Here is a 17,760-nt window from a genome sequence, read left to right on the forward strand (position 1 = left end):
GTAACACTTCATTCAAAGGTCAAACTTTTCAGGTTGCAAGAAAACGTGTCTTAACTTTTAGGATGAAACTGAACCAGTTTTACCCTTTAGTTCCCCTTTGTACTACCTTACTGTCCTACAGCTGTATGCTCAGGTAAGTGCACAGTGATTTGTTGATGAGTTCCCCTTAAAAGCCGTCAGTTGCAATGCAAGAAAACAGCATAGCAGGCTACAAACTTTTACAGTCTTTTTTTTAACAAACTACAAAATTATCTGTAATGGAAATAGAGAAGGGTGATGAAAACTGAAGACTGCTAAACTACTTTTGAACCAGATGCCGACAAAACCTCATGTACAGACTTTTTTTTCACAGCAGATGTTTTGACACGTTGCAAAGTAAAGGCATTAATTAAGTAATTAATAACATTAATTACATTTGAATCCCATTCTGTTTAAGTATAGTGCATGATGGATCTGAGCCATTGTTAAAAGTATCATTTCCAAGCTAAGACAAGCTAAAATATCTGCTAAAGTGAAAACTGCCGTCCAGTGTAACTGACTCTTCAGCTGACACTGCTTTTAACTGCCATGCATGAAACTAGAATATTATTAGTGAACTATGACGAGGACGTACACTTTGTTTGACTGTGTGAAGCTGATGAACAAAGGCATTACAACAGGACTGTTACAGGTCAAATGTCAGACTTGAAATGTTGGTTGTCAAAAACATCAATAATAATGTTGAGTATTTATAGAAAAGAAAAAGCAGGAACCACAAGAACATGACAAATTAAAATACACTCGACTAATTTGGGTAGTGCCCTAATGTTTTGTCTGGAGGCTGTTGGATCTCAGCAAGACTATGATGAACTTATGCCACTACCAATAATATTTTACTATACTGCCTTTAAACTAGAAACCCTGGTGTATAATGCAGGCTGGGAGGGAAAAAAGCTATAATCATATGGAGCACATAATACAGACTTATAATGGCTGATCATATCTGCAGAACTAATCCAGATATGCAAGACATTTCAATAATGTGTGCACAATAAAGCCTGAGAGTCCAAAAGTCAAACTCCACCCTAAAACACAATGTACATGTTAAGACAGTTCAAACAACGTTTAATCCATCATCTCATCAAGGAAACAAACCTGCACTCAGTTATGAATGTTTTTCTGAGCATCCTAGCCACACTAATTTCACTTTCACAGTTCACTTAGAAAAACATCTCTCAGGTGCAGACTCGATCTGCTATGTCAGTGTCCCGAGTCCCAATCACAAGTGCAGAGCTCAAAGATCTGTCTTTTGATGATATCATCAAGGAAGTCTTGGCTTGTACAGACTTGTTCATTTCCAGAAATGTAGCCTGAAGTGTAACAGACTAGGAAATAACATAAGATCAGTTTTAGGGTTGATTATACTAACATGGTGCTGCTCTCAGACTTCCTACTTCTACAAACATTGCCACTCCCTTATGATACAGCAGGAAGCAAACACAGGTACTATGAAACCTTCAGTATCACAGACTCAAAACTCAAGAAAACAAAGGAAGTTTCATCCACATGCTTTTGTCCCATTCTAATCCTCTTTCTAACGGTGAAGACAATCAAAAGATCAAAGAGCAGCACATCTGATTCTTATGTATTATCAGTCTTCTCGCAAATTTCTGAGTCTTTTATCAGCATACTGACAGAGAACCTGTTCCTCCTGTTAGTGTCATCGCCACACCCCAAACAATCAGCCGTGTAACACACAAAGCTCAAAACAGGCTGAGTGAAGAATACATTAACCAATCTCTTAACTCCCGAGTAAATGTTTGAATCTTCAGTTTCACCTTCAGCACTGGTTGTCGGAGAACAAGCAGGAGACCGGTGGTGGTTTGTGAAAAGAGGGTTACAAAATAAAATTATTCACAAAAGCCCAGCTGAATAGATGTATTTATCACACAATATAAAGAAGATGTGAGCTTGTGGTTTAGAAACCAAAATGATTACATGGCCGTGCCAATAACTTCTAGGCTGTTGTGCTTTTATATTTCTGGTAAATAAAAACCCACAAACATACATGATCAACAAAATCTTATGTTGATGACAGCCATAAAGAGCCAAAATAAAAGACATCAGTGTTGACTGCTTAGTGGAGTCAAATTAAAAGGTTCACAATAAGGTTATGTATACGTTACATGTTCAAACTGGATTATACTTTATATCACAGTGTAGGCCGGAGATAAAATGGTCTTAAACACAACCACTGCACTACTTTTATGACGGGTCTTTTTTGCAAGAACTTCTTCTTGCAGATCACTTGAGAGTTAGTGAGTCAGTTCAACCAGTTTCCTGCTCTGGGATTCATACGGCCACTTTCTTTACCACTTCACACACTTTATAAACCCTGCAGCTTCCTGTCTCAGACAGGATATTGCTTCTTCTCTTCCATTGCTGCTCTCACTGTGCGTGTACGTTTTAAAAAAAAGACCCCAAGATGACATTTAAATAGCTTGTTTTGTCCAACCAACAGCCGAAAACCCAGAGATATTCAGTATAATATCAGAGATGTTTAAGAAAACCAGCAAATACAGTATGTACATTTGAGTGGCTGGAATGTTTGGCATTTTTATTTAAAAAAAGGACTTATATGATTAAACAATTGCTACCAATTAGACTACTTTCCTTTAATTGATTAACTGACTTATCATTTCAGCTTTAGCCTTGCCACCATTTATAAACTGCATGCTGAACAATTAAAAATATTCTAACTACATTAAATGCAAGGAAATTGATTCATCGATTACAAAATATCAAATTATTTTATTATACAGAAGTGCATACGTCTGCTATATTGAAAATGTAAGAGTTGTTTTCACTTCAACAGCTTAACACAGATGAAAACCCAATCATTCAAGGCTCTTTGCCACAAGCAGCAACATCTCTCTGTCTTACAGTCTCAGTAGAGCTGAGTTTGGTAGAAAATGCATTAATTTTTAAACTGGGCAAACAGGCACGAGCATTTCAACAGCCTGCTGCTTGAGATGGTTCGTCACTTTGACTGCTGTTTAGTGAGCTAACAACTCCTATTTACAAATCAGTCTGATGGTACATACCGTGAGGGCCACATGCTTAAGGGAAACTTTGAATAAACAAAAGAGATACAAGCTACCGTTTGTTAATTCACTCTTCTGCCTCAGCACAAATAAGAAACAAAACAGTCTCACAAACAAAAGAGACATAAATCATAGCCATTAAACAAACTAGTGCAAGCTTCATATCTGCTCAACTTGGTCAGCAGATTTTTCTCTGTAAAACACATGAAACTATCTGCTCCAGTTCAACCTGCCTCATCTTGTTACAGTAAAAACACACCTTTGCCGTTTCATCTCGCAGTTAAGACTGCCTTGTGCGTGTTTTTATATGTCTGCTGGTTGAAATGATTGACTTAAGATATGTTACTGTGTCTCATCATCGTTGCATCACTGTCAATACAATAATAAAATAAGTGGTCAGCGTTTATCCAGTTAGCCACCTCTGAGGTAAATGTGGTAAAGCCACACAGTGAGCTGGACTGATACAAAGTTTGATCCAGTTGGACGTTTCTTGGGTTCACTCAGCAAGCATTGATGACATTGGTGACAAGCCAAAGAGCATAATACACAGTTCCTCTTCTATCTTCTAAACATACTTAGAATATTTCTGAACTGAGCGCAGAGATTATAACATCGTCACTCAGTTGTTCCTCAGAGTGTTGTCACAATGAGAATACACCTGCTGCTACACACATCCTCACAGACACAGACTATGGAAAAAAAAGAGCTAGTTTATCAGGTGTAATGCCTGCTATGTCTGTCGGTTTACTGTTTTATGAGGTCTGTATTTCCCGAATTCAGGTCAACGATTCATTATGACTTCATTAGAATACACTAGCACATACAATGGCATGAGTGAGCCGACAACAACACGCATAATGCTGTCTTTGTTTTCAGTCAGAATACCTGTTCCTGAGCTTTTCTGCAACGGACAAAGTAAGCAGTGTCACACAGACCATGCCATGGGAGGTTGCTCGCATAATCTCTTTTCCATCAAATTTCTATGGACATGCTGAGCCCAAAAATATTATTTTTTTTCCCATCCATGAACTTCTATAAACTGTATACTATAAATTCTACTGAGACAAATACCAAAGTTAGTTGTATTCATGGTTGAGGGATTGTTTTCGTAAAATTACACATTTGTGAGCAAAAGAAAGAAATGTCAGCAAAGGCACAAAATAGTCCTTCAAGACAATCAGCTTTACATGTGACCCTCTGTGCCTTCAGTTATATGAGGTCAGGGGAGCTTCTCATTTGGTCTAAGCTTTATACCGTACTCCATCCAATTGTCAGGCACAGCTGTAAACCAAATACATTACCAAATGTCCTCCTTGCTTTTGAAGATTACAGTGAGAATACCTAATTTTCTCCGGCTTAACTCGGAGCGCCTTCTACGACAAAACCGGTTTGGCTGCTGAGGTTAAAGGGAATATGCTGCGAAACCACAAAGTCAGTCATCCTTTAACTGACTTCAGCAGCTCTAGGGTACATGTCAGAAAGACAGCACAGGTCAGGACTCTGGGATCTTCAGTTTCAAGCCCTGACAGAGAGAAATGCTGAATGAACCACCCCAGCCCATGGGAAATAACATGCAAATCCTTAGTATCCCACTTAATCCAGAGCACTAAGGTCACAAGTAAGAAGGCTGAGCTTGAGTATCCCCACCTCACCGAACCGGTCCGTAATTCACACCAGTCCCCCTACGCGTTTGCTGTTAAACAAAAATAGAGACACTGTGATGATGACTGTGGTATTCGATCATCTCATGAATCAAATGTACCAATCCACTTTATTTTTTTGCTACTTTTCTCTGTTTTATATGGCAATTAGGTGGATATCTTTGTGTTTTAGACTGTTGATTAGATCTAATCTTAGGCTCAGGGAAAGTTTAAAGTCCATTTTTCACTCTTTTCTGACATTTAGTTGACCAAACAATTGATTAGAAATATATTTGACAGATTAATTATTAGTTGCAAACATACATCTCAATTTTGTGACATGCGACTAGAGATCATATCAAAATAGAGATTTTTCATTTATATGGTGTATTTTCCTGGTCATATCACAAGCTACATTATAGGTATTGGAAATTTTCAGGAGCTTTCCACCACATCTCATGGCCTTCATCAGAGGATAGAGGTTTTTTTTTGCTTTTTTTCTTGCAACCATGTCCAAGGTCAATAATGCACCTTGAAGCTTTACATTATACACCAGAAAAACAAATATCTTCACTTCTTTGGAACAGTGAACGCCTCTACCTGCTTGGCAGTCGAATCCACATGATGTTTCTCTTATTTGATATCATCTTAACTCTGAATAAATATTGCTCTAAGGCACAATTAGTCAAGCCCTTTTGACCATATGAAGCCACTGAGTCAAAAAATATTGTGACATTTCATTAAAGCTGAAATCACTGGTTGATTAATCAATTAGTGGAACGACAGAAATTACTCACTAACAATTTTTACAATTGATTAACCAATTATGTCATTTTTTTAAAGCAAAAATGCCAAAAAAATGTGTTGGTTCCAAGTTCTCAAATATAAATATTTGCTGGTTTTCTTGGTCTGCTCTGATAGTAAATTAATATCTTTAAGTATTAGACCGTTGACATCAATTTGGGCTCTTTTCTGACATTTTATAGACCAAACAATTAATCAATAAATCAAGAAAAAAGCCTGCAGATTATTTTTCATGAAAATAATCGTTAGTTGCAGCCCTATATCTGGTTTTAGTAATATTGTCCAACTCTTTTCTCTCTGAAAATTTAAGTATTTAATGCTCTCTGTCAGTCAGAAAGCATCAGTGTTTAGGGACAAAAGGTCATGAGTGTATCTGACGTCAGCATGGGATCACCTGCCCCAACAGGTTGGACAAACAGTATCAAACACGAAGTCAGGACTTTGCAGTACTAGTGTAACAGAACATAGTTGATCCGTGATTCATATGGCTTGCCTCCCATTGGTTTGGCACACATGTGAACTGCAGATTAATTGCAAAATTTAATGTCTTATTGGAGATAAAGTAAACAAACTGCTGTTGGACAGACAGCATGTCGCTAACAGGGATTTTAAACAATAAGAACCAAATCAGAATCTAACAGGTCTGAAGTGACATCTGCAGATATGTTTATGTGCTGTTTAGCTACCTAGCTGCTAACTGACATTAGCGATGCACTTTTCCCTGGTGAATGTTTGTATGGTGGCTCATTCAACAAGCTGCAGGACAAGACGTGTACATGTTTGTAAGTTTTCATCAAGTTTTCATGACATGGACACAAGCTGTCGTTTCCTTCACTACCACGTTTAAAGGAAGAAAGTATCATGCCTCATATTGCACTTAAATTTATCAGTTGAGTATTGAATATTTTATATATTTTAGATTTTATTTAAACAATGGACGTCTTGAATGTTGTTTTCATTTAAGACCATGAGCAAAAGTTCCTTGCTTTAAATGTTTCATAGAATAAATGGAAAGCAAAGTTGTCTTCCTTTTTTTTTTCTTTTTTGCTGCTGATCTGTAACTCAAAGCCTCGATATGATCCAAACCGTGGGTTTTAGGGGTGCAACGATGAATGCTTGGGACCTGGGCTGGATTATCCATATATGGCATTGGGCAAGTGCCCAGGGCCACCAGCTAATGTGCCCTGCTGGGGCGTGAAAAAAAATGAAAAACGTTAAAAGTTTTCGTGGTCAGAAACAGCAGAGCACTTGATTTAGCTTTTATTTATCATTATTCGTATTAATAAGAATGATAAGAATAAGGAAACAGTTGAAAAGTAGCCCCTGCTGTGCATCTTTCAGCACCATGGAGGCGTGGAGAGAGACGCTGTTTATTTCAGTAATAATAGTAGTAGGCCTACACTTCATTGCTAAAAGAAATATGTTCAAAGACAATTTTACTAATCCACTTTCTGTGTGGAACAAGTAGGCTGCACCTTTGTATTCCTGAGTGCTGCGGTTCATACATGAGTTAACTATTTTATTTTCTATTTTTGAAAGGCGAGAAGGAAAATCAAGTCCTTTATAAATGTCATATCTGTTGTGTCTCACCAAGAAAATGAAAAATACCTTTTCATTTGTGGATTTTGAAATGAAACTCAAATCATTACTCTGTTTTCATTCCTTTAATATCTATCTCTGAAAACAACAGATCAACAAAACAACCATAATTTCTAATAGCCTATGCAATGCAAAACATTTTCTAAATGCGCTGCTCCTTATACCTTCACATCACCACACCTGGCGCTCTCTGATCACTCAGCTGTTGAAATGGTTTCTTGCAACATTCGTTGTGGGCTTGCCTTATTTGGTGTGTGACACATACTCTGTAATGGTTTTGCATGTAGGCCTCAGACAGGCTGATGTAAATACGGATATGTAGCATGACGTGTTGCATTTGTAGGCCCATGGCTATCTATGGTATAAGGTGTTTTGGTTGTGTCATACATTTTTCTGTTGTATATGTTGAGCCTGTACTTAAGCAATCTTTATACTCGTAGTAAATTTCACTGCTTTACGTGTAAAGAGTGGTCACCCTAAGGCACCACACAGTGTTAATCCGGGCCAGCTTGAGACACCTGTGACTGCAACAACAACATAATGTTTTATGAGCAAAACCCAGACTGTTGCACATGCATTTGGTTAACCTGTTGTGGGAGGTGTAGTTGAGGGGAAATTTTCCACCTACACAGGGTGTCTGCCTTGCTGATCTTGCGTAATTATTGTCCCCAGGTCCCACCAGATTCTCACGGGATGCCTGATCAGCTCAGTTAGCAGCTCTGTGTCAGAACCGCTTTAACTACTTCATGTGACCAAACAAGCTAAAAAGGTGCCCCGTGTCTGAACCAGCCATTAACATTAGCTAGTGAGCGGAAGCTGATTCTTTCTTTTTTTTTTTTTTTTGAGGGGGTGTTTTCTTACCTTGGGCAAGTCTCGGAGTTGGTTGGCATCCAGCAACAGCTCCTCCAAACTCCGTCCGTAGCGATAAATCTCATCGGGCACATACAGCAGGGAGCAGTGACGTTTATCGATCATCTCAACATGACGGTTGCACCGCCACAGGGGTATACAGTGGAACATCACGGAGGAGCTGGCGATAAATCTCGTACCCGGGCGATAAACAAACAGCAGGGAGAAGGAGGAGGAGGGGATGCAACAGATTGCTACGGCGGGACAGCTCTGGAAATAAATTCACCGTCAAACACAAGCAAAGCGTAAACTCAAAACAGGCAAGCAAAGCGCCGTCAACTCAAACCGTAAATAACGTTACCGAGCTAACGTCAGTTAGGTCGCGACGATCATGGGAATTACTCTCCGTCGTTGTCTCACTTTGGTTAGTTTGTAGGCACCTGTTTAATTTTTTTTTCTCTCCACTCGCCCCCCGCCGGTTTTAAAATCCCTCTTTTTTATCGTAAAAAAGACAGACTACATCTCAGTGTAAAGAGGAGGGTAGCATTGTCGGTTTTTTTCGTGTCGTCCCGGAGTTTATTTCCTCTCCCGTCCAGTTTCTGACCCGGAACATTCACTCCCTCATTCCGATCCTACGTCATCATCCCAGGCTGCTCCTCCCTCCGGTCTCCGGTCCCTCCTCTGGATGGTCCCGTCCCCCGTCCCGTGCAGGTCCGCCATGACCGGGCAGAGAGGACTGACAGCTGCCCGGGGACCCCTGGTTGACGGAGGACACCGAGCATAAAACTCTGGAGCTGGAGCGCGAATTTAAAAATATTGAATTGTAGTAAAGTATATTAAAAAAATATGACTAGAAAAAGCGAGCTAAAGCACATAATGTGGACTAATAGATGTACCCAATCATGGAGCATAAGTTACCCTACAGTACTGTAGCCCAGTGGTTCTCAAAGTGGGGTCGGGGGACCCCCAGGGGGCCCTGAGGGGGTTTCAGGAGGTCCCCTGCAAAAAAAGGGAATAATTTATTTGCACTATTATTCCATCAATAAGTAACACAGTGACAGAATGTGTGACTATTTGGGTCATTGTTTTCATACACTTTCTGTAATAAAACATCTAAAAGCAAAAATCTTATTAGATGGGGATCTGTGGTGTTATTTGTGTCACTTAGGGGTCCTTGATGTGAAAAAAATTGAGAAACACTGCTATAGCCTTCCTTAATATTCTATTGTATACTACTATATATTTCTAACACCACATTTCAGGGGTAATGATACTTTATTTACATTATGTTGAGTTCACAGCTATAAAATTTGACAGCTATAAAGATTTTACATTCAAAAATTAATATCATTTTATAATTTTTTGTATATCATTATTCAAAACCAATGTTACGTATTATATGGTGTTTTGTTATTTATTAAACTACCCACCTACCCAGTATACAGCCTAAAGTAATTATAATCCCAGTGGGAAACTGGGTTGCAGTGTGTGCACAAAAATTTACATATGCAATAAAAAAAAAAAAACATACATGAAAAAGGAAGAAAGAAAGAAACATACACACTAAGAAAGAAAGAGAAGCAATGGGTAGCAATAGTCCACCATGACATACATGCTTCATAAAATACAGTGCAGTCCAGCAGTGATCATGATATTAGCTCCACCTCAGTTGCTGCAATGTCAAACAACATCAAAATGCTGCTTACACAGTTGACTAATGCATCAGTATTAACAATTAGCCAGCAAAATAATACTGACAGGGGTCATTCCACTATATAATGAGTACTTTTACTTTCCGTACTTTAAGTACATTTTACTAATAATACTTATTTCTACATTGTGCTATTTCTTTTACATGAAAGATCTCACTATTTCTTTCACCACTGGAAACCTGAATGTGTTTGAATTATTATAGACCTGTTCAGCGGGTAATTGTAATCAGTCAGTTGGTACATGATGAAATAGTATGTCATGAATTGCATCATGTCTTAATTGCCTGTGATTAAAAAAAAACAAAGCCAGATTAACCTGTTAGGGTAACCTAAATACAAAAGTGAGCTGCTCAGCTCTCATTAACAAACCATTCCTCACATACTATGTATATTTTGTATAGTAAACTACACTGACATGTTTCAAGTTTGCTGTTGAGGTAATATGATTAAACACCAGAATATGCACCATGTAAGCACAAGCAGCTGAAATAATGTAGGTCTCAAAACTAGATTTCGGCACATGCAGGGACCCTCTTGAAGACAGAACCACAAGATGAGATACTAAAGCAGCTTCACATTACTGCTCTTATCATGCCAGTTAATACAGAGCTTTACTTTATTCCCTAACAAAGTTACAATTAATTATATACACAGTACCATACACCAACCGCAGATTAAAAGCTAAAAAGCTTTTGGGACATCTGGCAGTTGTTTGCGTTTAATGTTAGCAGGCCTGCTAATGTGTCTCCATATCTTTTCTCAGCGATGCCCGTTTACTTTTTAAAACAGTAGCTTCAGTAGTGTTCAAGAGTTACCACGTCAACTGGGAATGTGTCCACTAATTGTCCAATAATTTGTCATGTCCTGCACAGAGCCCCCATGATGGAGTTGTACAGACATGTTGCACTGATTTCAATTTCTAATTTAAACCATCCTCATGTCATCCTTTATTGATCCCTTTTCTTTCTTTTTATGTTGCTTACTTCCAGGTCAGAGGTCAGGCTCAGCTCCAGCCTTTTTGTGCCAGGGTCCCCTTGTGGGATGACAGCCTCATTCACCTCAGGTCATGTTACACCCCCTTCAAGGTTAGTTAGGCTCCTGCTCTGATGTAAGCCGGTAGCTCTTTATTTCTACTGGACATTCTGAGATTTAGCAATTACCAAAAGGTCACTATTAGGTTGCAATATGTTCACCTTTATGTACGATTATAAACAGGTTGCTTTTTCACAATCTTCAAATCCTTACCTTCTGCCTTGTGCTTCGAGAGGCCTCAAAGGGAGTCTACATTTTAGAAGTTTGGCATTTTTTTCAAACCTATAAATTAAACATGAGCAAGGATTAACGATGCAGTCTCAGCAGGCTGCCACAGGTGGTGCTGAAGGCTGCAGCAGTTTCAGGGCCTTCCTCCTAATATCTCAAAACAGTTGTTCAAACATATCCAGAAAAACAAAAACAGACAGGAAAGGTCCTTGAGAAGTGGCAGCCAGCAGATGCCTTTCCCATAAAAGATGACAACAAAAGGATTATAATTGGCTGACATGGAACTTTCTTTACATTTTGTAGAAGTATTTGGTTTTTCAAAATTGTCTGACTGAAAACCAGGTGAGTGAGAACAAATTTGGACCTGACAAAACGAGAACATGGATCAACAGATGCGCCTTCGATATCTGTCCATGTGTTTTGTTTTTTTTTTTACAGATTCCAGTTTTCTAAACACACAAACAGCGTAAAGTGAAAGTACAGTTCATCTATTTATACAAACCCTTTGACCATAAACATTAAAATCCTGTTCAAATATACAAGATATGAAATTACTGTATTGTATTATTGTATTATTGTCATAATCAGTTGTAACGTTTGTAACACCACTCTGAAATTCCCTTTGACTGGTTTACTGTTAGAAGAGGTGAGAGAAATATCAAAAATGCATTCATATCAAAATAGTGTCATTTATTGAGATCATCTCAAATTGTATGTGTTGAAATGAGAAATACAGAAAGTACACCACTTCTCTATACATCCTCTAGAGGGAGCCACACCCCTTTTAATAACCAACAAGCGTGACCTTGTTTAGCTCAAACAGGCTGAAAAACAAAATATCAAATCACATGATTTTGCATTTTTGGTCGTCTATTTAATAGTGAAGCTTATTCAAATTTTGAGAGAAAAAAAACATGGTGACTGCCTATATAGTTTGGCAAACAGAGAGTAATTTAAGGTGAACAAAGGCTGACTATTGTCCAGAGTTAATGAATGATAGAGTGCACTTTTCCCACATCCACAAACTGTAAACAGCCAGATTATAGAAGAGCATTTATCTGCGCCCCAGCTGTTTCTTAAATGCCTTTAAGGACTTTGCCATCATTGGAGCAACTCCTGTGGGAACAACAATGAAAAAAAATCTCGGTTAACATGAGTAAGGTCAAATAAAATGTCAATTATAATGATTACATGGGTTGAATCTATTTGTATAGCTTTTAGCCTGACTTTTGAATACAATGACAGGATGAAAAAAAACAAAACAAAAGACTGACATAAATATCTAAACAGGCCTGTTTGACAGGTTTGGAAAGTTGCATCAGAACAACAACATTGCATCTACAATATTCTTGTTGGCTCACGGGTTTTTTTGCGAGGGTCTTGTGTACTGTTTGGTCCTGAACTGGTGCTGCTGGACCTGGTGGGCTCAGTAATTAGCTTTGATCTGTTGTCCTGAACCTTGACGCTGTAAATTGAGGAAATAATAAATAGCACAACACATGATTTTGTCAAAAGAAGTTTGCAAAAACAAACATGATGCACAAAAATTACTCTAACTACTTATTTTAAAATACTTGCTCCAGCTTTAGGGTTTTTTTTTAAGTTTACTACAACATTAGGTATGTCAGTGTTACACTACAACTAGTGAGCATAACATCCTATGTAGCAACAGTTGACAACAAAGGCCACAAGGCCGTCTCTAACCAGCATAAAACCAGTTTATCCAGCACATTGCTCCAATTCCTGTGTTTGGCTAAGCTCACGGCAAAAGCTTTTCACCCACTGTTATCACATGAGTCTCCGACAGGTTATGACCCTCCTAAGCTGCTGTTGTTGAGTGATCATTCTGTAGTTGAGGGGCTTTTATGTGGAAGAGGAGCAGTTTAAGCACAAGGCTTAACCAGGTGTTCACATTTGACCAAAGATAAATCTACAACAACTCTCCCATACAGATTTTGATTTGTTTATTAACCTTACAATTAGGAAAACAACCTAGATTAAATGAATAAATGAAAAAAAATAAAAGGCAAGAAACAAATCACAAGCTAATAAAAACAGAGTAGAAATTTCTCTGTATTTAGGATGCTGAGACCCACCTGCACCTGAGCTGATGAGGCTGCTGAACAGCAGTTCCATGAATTTCTTGCTGAATTCGCACATCTCTCGGTGGCTTGGCAACAGTGTGAATAAATGCCATCTTCACCTGCCGACCTGAAAAAAAAGTGTCACAGTGTACAGAACGTCATAAGGACTAAGTAATGTTTTTCTACAGTATACGGTGCCTGTAAAGTGCCTTTTCACATTTTAATTTTATATCAGAGTGGATGTATTTAGGATTGTTTGACAAAATGTTTGATTATGACTGTGTTTTGGATCACCTGCCAACCTTCTGATACAGTAATTTATAACAAGTTTTACAGTCGAGTTCAGTACACACCTTTGGGTTTATTAGAATGAGCTGAGACGATGCTTTTTGTCAGCCTTTGGAGTTTCCGCTCCCTCTCCTCAGACAGTCTGATGTACATCTCTTTCCATGACTCATACTCCTGAAGTTTGGAGTCCTTGAAGTCCCTCTGGCAGTGTTTCCCCCACAAGTGGTCTGTCACTCCGATGTAGATCTGTGGAAACAAACAAATAAATACAATGCAAACAACTAAAAAAAATACCTGTACACTTGAACTAAGTCTCTCTTTCTATTCGCAACTTTTGCTATATGTCTACCATGTTCTCAGCTCAACCCAAAGTCCACAAAGTTTACAAAACCTGGAAATGTAAATTCAGAATAAACTGACATATGCTCAGTGGCCACTGTAGATAAACCTGCTCCTTCAAATCATTTTAGCATATAAAGCAGGGCACTTCTTTTAAATAACTTCTCAAAACTTATCTTTTTAAAAAGGCCTTTATCTAATTGTTACCACACTGTTTTATATCCAACGTCTTATCTGTTTTATTACTACTGTTGTTTTATTGTTTTTATTTATTATTATTTTAAATCTTATAATGGGGTAGATTTTTCTGTTTTATTTTATTGTAATAGTCTGATTTTACTGCTTAATTGTTAAAGCTTATTATTACTATTATTATTATTATCATTATTATTATTATTATGATGAGGTCAGGATGTCAAGTAGTATTCTATGCAAGACATATTTTAAATGTGGTGGGATTTTTCTTGCCAGATATGGTTGCATCATGGCCATAAGTAGACAATTACCAGCTCAGTACAACAGTGATGTGCAGAAAGACAACTTGTTAAATCTTACTTGCATGAAGCTTTCAAGTCAACATTAACTAAAAACCTCAAAAATCATTATTTCAGCATTCTGTTGAGTGTAAATTTCAGGCATTAGCAGGGCTTCCCTACTGCTATGCAGGTGTATCTAATAAAGTGGCCACTAAGTGTACGTCTGCACTAAATGTATTTATACTTCACATTCTTACTGGGTTGCATTCTTCAACGCGCAGCAGCTGCTCTGGGGTGCACCTCTCCAGCACCGGCTCAAGGATTTCAAAAGGGACTCCACCAGTTTCATGAAGCACTGAGAAAAGATCCCTGGACCTAAATATGAATCCAACAACCTGACAGACATTAAACCCATCACAAGGTTCCTTTGTGCTTTGTACTTACAGTTAATATTGTTCTGCAGTGTGCGGATACACTGTTGGTACAAGCTCATCATGGCTGGGAGGAAGATGGTCTTGGCGCCGGAGTAGACTTGCATCTTCCTGTTAAGACGCTGACCGGTGAAGACTGCGGACTCCTCAGAGACGTTACAGAAATCAGACTCCTTCTCGACTTTAAGACAAATGGAGAAGTGTCAAGAACCGAGTAATCGGTGTGAATATACAGCTGTGTGTTATTCATAATGTACCTTTCCTCTCAAAGTACTCAACAGTGGATGGGTTTTCACATTCAGGCAGAACTGCAGGTAAAGGGATGTTGACCAAGTCCATTACGGACTCCTTAAACTTCTAAAATATGAGGGATTATTAGTCAATATTAATCAATCATGATCTGCTCTCTAAAAGCTTTACTTTTAGATCAGTGAATACCTTTTTTGGAGAGAGAACATTTACAGACGTCACTGGTGACTTGACAGGTTTCAGGCCAGGATCCTCTTTTACTACAGTCTTGATTTTTTTGGCAGGTGTCTTTGCTCCTGATCGTTCCCTCCTCTTGGAAACATTCTCGTCATAGTTCAAGTAAGATTCAAAAGACATAGAGGGCTCCTTGATGTCACTTTCCTTGTCTTTGTGCTTTCTTCTGGCTTTTTTGTTTTGGGGTTTTGAATGTGCTTTATATTCAGACTCTTTAAGACCAACATGCTTCTCTTTTTCTGTTTTCTTCCTTTTTCTGTTTTGGGCCTCTGAGCTACTTGATATTCCTGAAGATCTGTCCTCTTCAACGTTGGTCAATTTGAACAACTTTTTTTTGTATTTGACAGTGGACTCATATGAAAAATATTCTTTGCCATCATTTGGCGATTCTTTTGATGGCTTTGATTTCTTATTTGACTCTTTTTCTGACGCAAAACCTCCACAATCAGAACCGCTTTCCAGTTTTTCCTTGGAGTCAGGCCTGAATGTCTGATGAGTGTCCCCTGAGTTTTTGTTTCCAAGCACACTATCACGGTCATCGTCATCATTTTTCTTCTCCTTGGAATGATCATGGATTTCAATTTTTTTGCTCAAGATTTCATCATTTTCCAAGATATTCTGGTTTTCATTCTGGCTTTTTTTTCTTTTCTGCTCTTCACACTGTTTCTCCGCATCAGCTTTTCTTTTGCCCATTTTAAATAAAGGTTCATTTGAAGTTTCCTGACTTTTGCAATGTGATGTTAAGCAATTATTGTTTAAATCCTCTGTTGTCAAACCTCCATCATTTGGACAATTTTGGTCATCCAGTTTGTCTTTAACAGACATGCTGTCTGACACGTCCCCATCCTCTGTGAGGCTGAATTCAGGAGAAATTCAGAATAAAGACGTCAAACAAATACACAACAATCAATCAATTGTATTATACCGTATATTGTTTGTAAAAGTAAGCAGTTAAATTCACTTCACCTGACAGGCTTCTTAGGGACCAGTTTTTTCCATCCTCTAACCAGCGACTTGGCAAATTCTCCAGCTTCTTCATGTCTGCGTAGGGAGTTAACAGTTTTGCCAATTCCAGTTTCCTAATTTACACGTAGACACCAGTCAGTGCAGTAATGAAGATCCAAAATTCACATGCCAACATATCACCACACTATCTATTCTTTGAAACAGAGACTTACAGCAAGAATGTCTAATGTGATATCCAGATCCTTGAGTTTCTGTAAGGTTTTTAGAACCTGAAAGGAGATGAATAAAGACATGTCTGATTACGTTACCATGCTTTTGTGTATTTTATAACAAACGTATTTGGGCAAATGTCTCGTGTGCTTGAACGTGGTTTCAAAAGTTGCTGGTAAATTGAACAAAACCTGACACACCAAATATGGCAGTCCTGGTTTTGGATCGCCACAGTGGCTGACTGTGCATTCAGAGCAGAAGCTATGTATGGGAACCTCACACACCCACTTAGGGCTGCTCCTTTTACTGTGAACTATAAATGGATAATGCTACTGTCGCCTGATATATAGACCCTCTCTATATAACTGAACAGAGTGATTTAAAGCTGAGCATTTGGAAGTTGATTTAAATATATTAACATTGGCCAATTTATTAGTACACCTACAAGTAGAACTGACTTACAGAAGTATGCAGAGCGTCACAACCTTCACTTGCTGATGGACAGCAGCCATAAGTTGAACAACTGCAGGAGTTGCCAATTTTAGCAGCAAAGCACCTCCCATTTATACAGCCTGACCCCTACTAAAGTGCTGCGAGGCAGAAGCACACATGTCATTGACTGAAACAGCACTCAATCAGTCCCTCTCCACACACAGTCAATGATAGCTAATGAGTATAAGCGGGGAAAATATCATACCCTAAAGATTTCTGACAGACTGCCCTGTTTCTATTCTTCAGTTCACGTTTTTATAGCGTCCAATATGACAGCAGGGGGTGGTAGACTAATATTTACAATATTAACCAAATAGTAAATGAATGGATCTTTGCTATCCGTCTTGGTAAGCATAGCAGATGTGAAATTTGGTCGTACATGGGAGCAATTTAGCCTCAAACTTGTCCACCGGTAGCATTTTATTTGTCTCTAAAAATAACACTGCGACAACACAAATGGTGTCGAGACAAAACCATTAATGAAAAGCGGTGGAGTTTAGCCAATTAAAGCAGAAGGGAGGAAACTCAAAGGGAAAAATCATCAATCATTGGCTGTGTCATAGTAAGCAATATAAATCAGAGAGATGAATCAAAGCTGCGCACATAAGTGTGGCGTCATGTCATGTCCTTCAGCTGTGGCCTGTGCAGGAATAAAACATTGTAGCTACCGTAGCAGACTCTGCTGTGTCTGTGAGCTGAAGTTTGAACCGCAGGACTTTCTTCAGCACATCGGAGCTGCGGGCCATCACGGTGACTCACGTGCAGCCGTCTACACACACCGGGCAGCGCGTGCCCACTGATGACACCATTATAAAGGGCGGAAGCAATGACTGAAAACATACGAGATAACTGATGTGACGTGTGATTGTGAATAAATGACGTATCCATCATTATGTGTGAACATATTGCTGCTGTAGAGAACATAATCTGAATAAAGAAAGTACACTTCCCCCAAACCTTTATCTACAGGGGCCTCTCTGGGAGCAATTGGTCCTTTGAAGGGACATATTCACAGACAGATGTCTCCCTTTTATCAGAAACAGT

At 38.6% G+C, this 17,760-nt stretch overlaps 2 protein-coding genes across 4 annotated transcripts in view; both read right to left on the reverse strand.

Annotated features, from left to right (window-relative positions):
- The window catches only part of lrrc1 (leucine rich repeat containing 1), a 28,491-nt gene extending 19,599 nt beyond the window's left edge, over nt 1-8,892 (reverse strand). Inside the window, exons 1-2 of one of the 2 annotated variants that reach the window (XM_044373712.1) lie at nt 8,337-8,892; nt 7,988-8,245 (exon numbers count right to left, since the gene is read on the reverse strand). In XM_044373712.1, the coding sequence (XP_044229647.1) occupies nt 7,988-8,146 (159 nt within the window). In that variant the 5' untranslated portion in view covers nt 8,147-8,245; nt 8,337-8,892. Of the gene's footprint in view, nt 1-7,987 lie in introns of both variants that reach the window. The other variant, XM_044373711.1, reaches the window with a different exon arrangement.
- Nucleotides 8,893-11,622: 2,730 nt separating this feature from the next.
- eloal (elongin A, like) lies at nt 11,623-17,543 on the reverse strand. Of its 2 annotated transcripts, none has more exons than XM_044372390.1 (11): nt 17,385-17,543; nt 16,227-16,283; nt 16,015-16,127; nt 15,004-15,904; nt 14,823-14,919; nt 14,579-14,746; nt 14,392-14,489; nt 13,385-13,565; nt 13,044-13,158; nt 12,309-12,412; nt 11,623-12,063 (listed from the first exon to the last, which is right to left on the reverse strand). In XM_044372390.1, the coding sequence occupies exons 1-11, from the start codon at nt 17,460-17,462 to the stop codon at nt 12,002-12,004; spliced, it is 1,974 nt and encodes a 657-aa protein (XP_044228325.1). In that variant the 5' UTR covers nt 17,463-17,543; the 3' UTR covers nt 11,623-12,001. The 2 variants fall into 2 exon arrangements, with proteins under 2 accessions (XP_044228325.1, XP_044228324.1); XM_044372389.1 differs by having other exon boundaries at nt 14,823-14,922; nt 17,385-17,542.
- Nucleotides 17,544-17,760: the final 217 nt, after the last annotated feature.

This window comes from Thunnus albacares, chromosome 14 (assembly GCF_914725855.1).
Source record: "Thunnus albacares chromosome 14, fThuAlb1.1, whole genome shotgun sequence".
NCBI lineage: Eukaryota > Metazoa > Chordata > Actinopteri > Scombriformes > Scombridae > Thunnus > Thunnus albacares.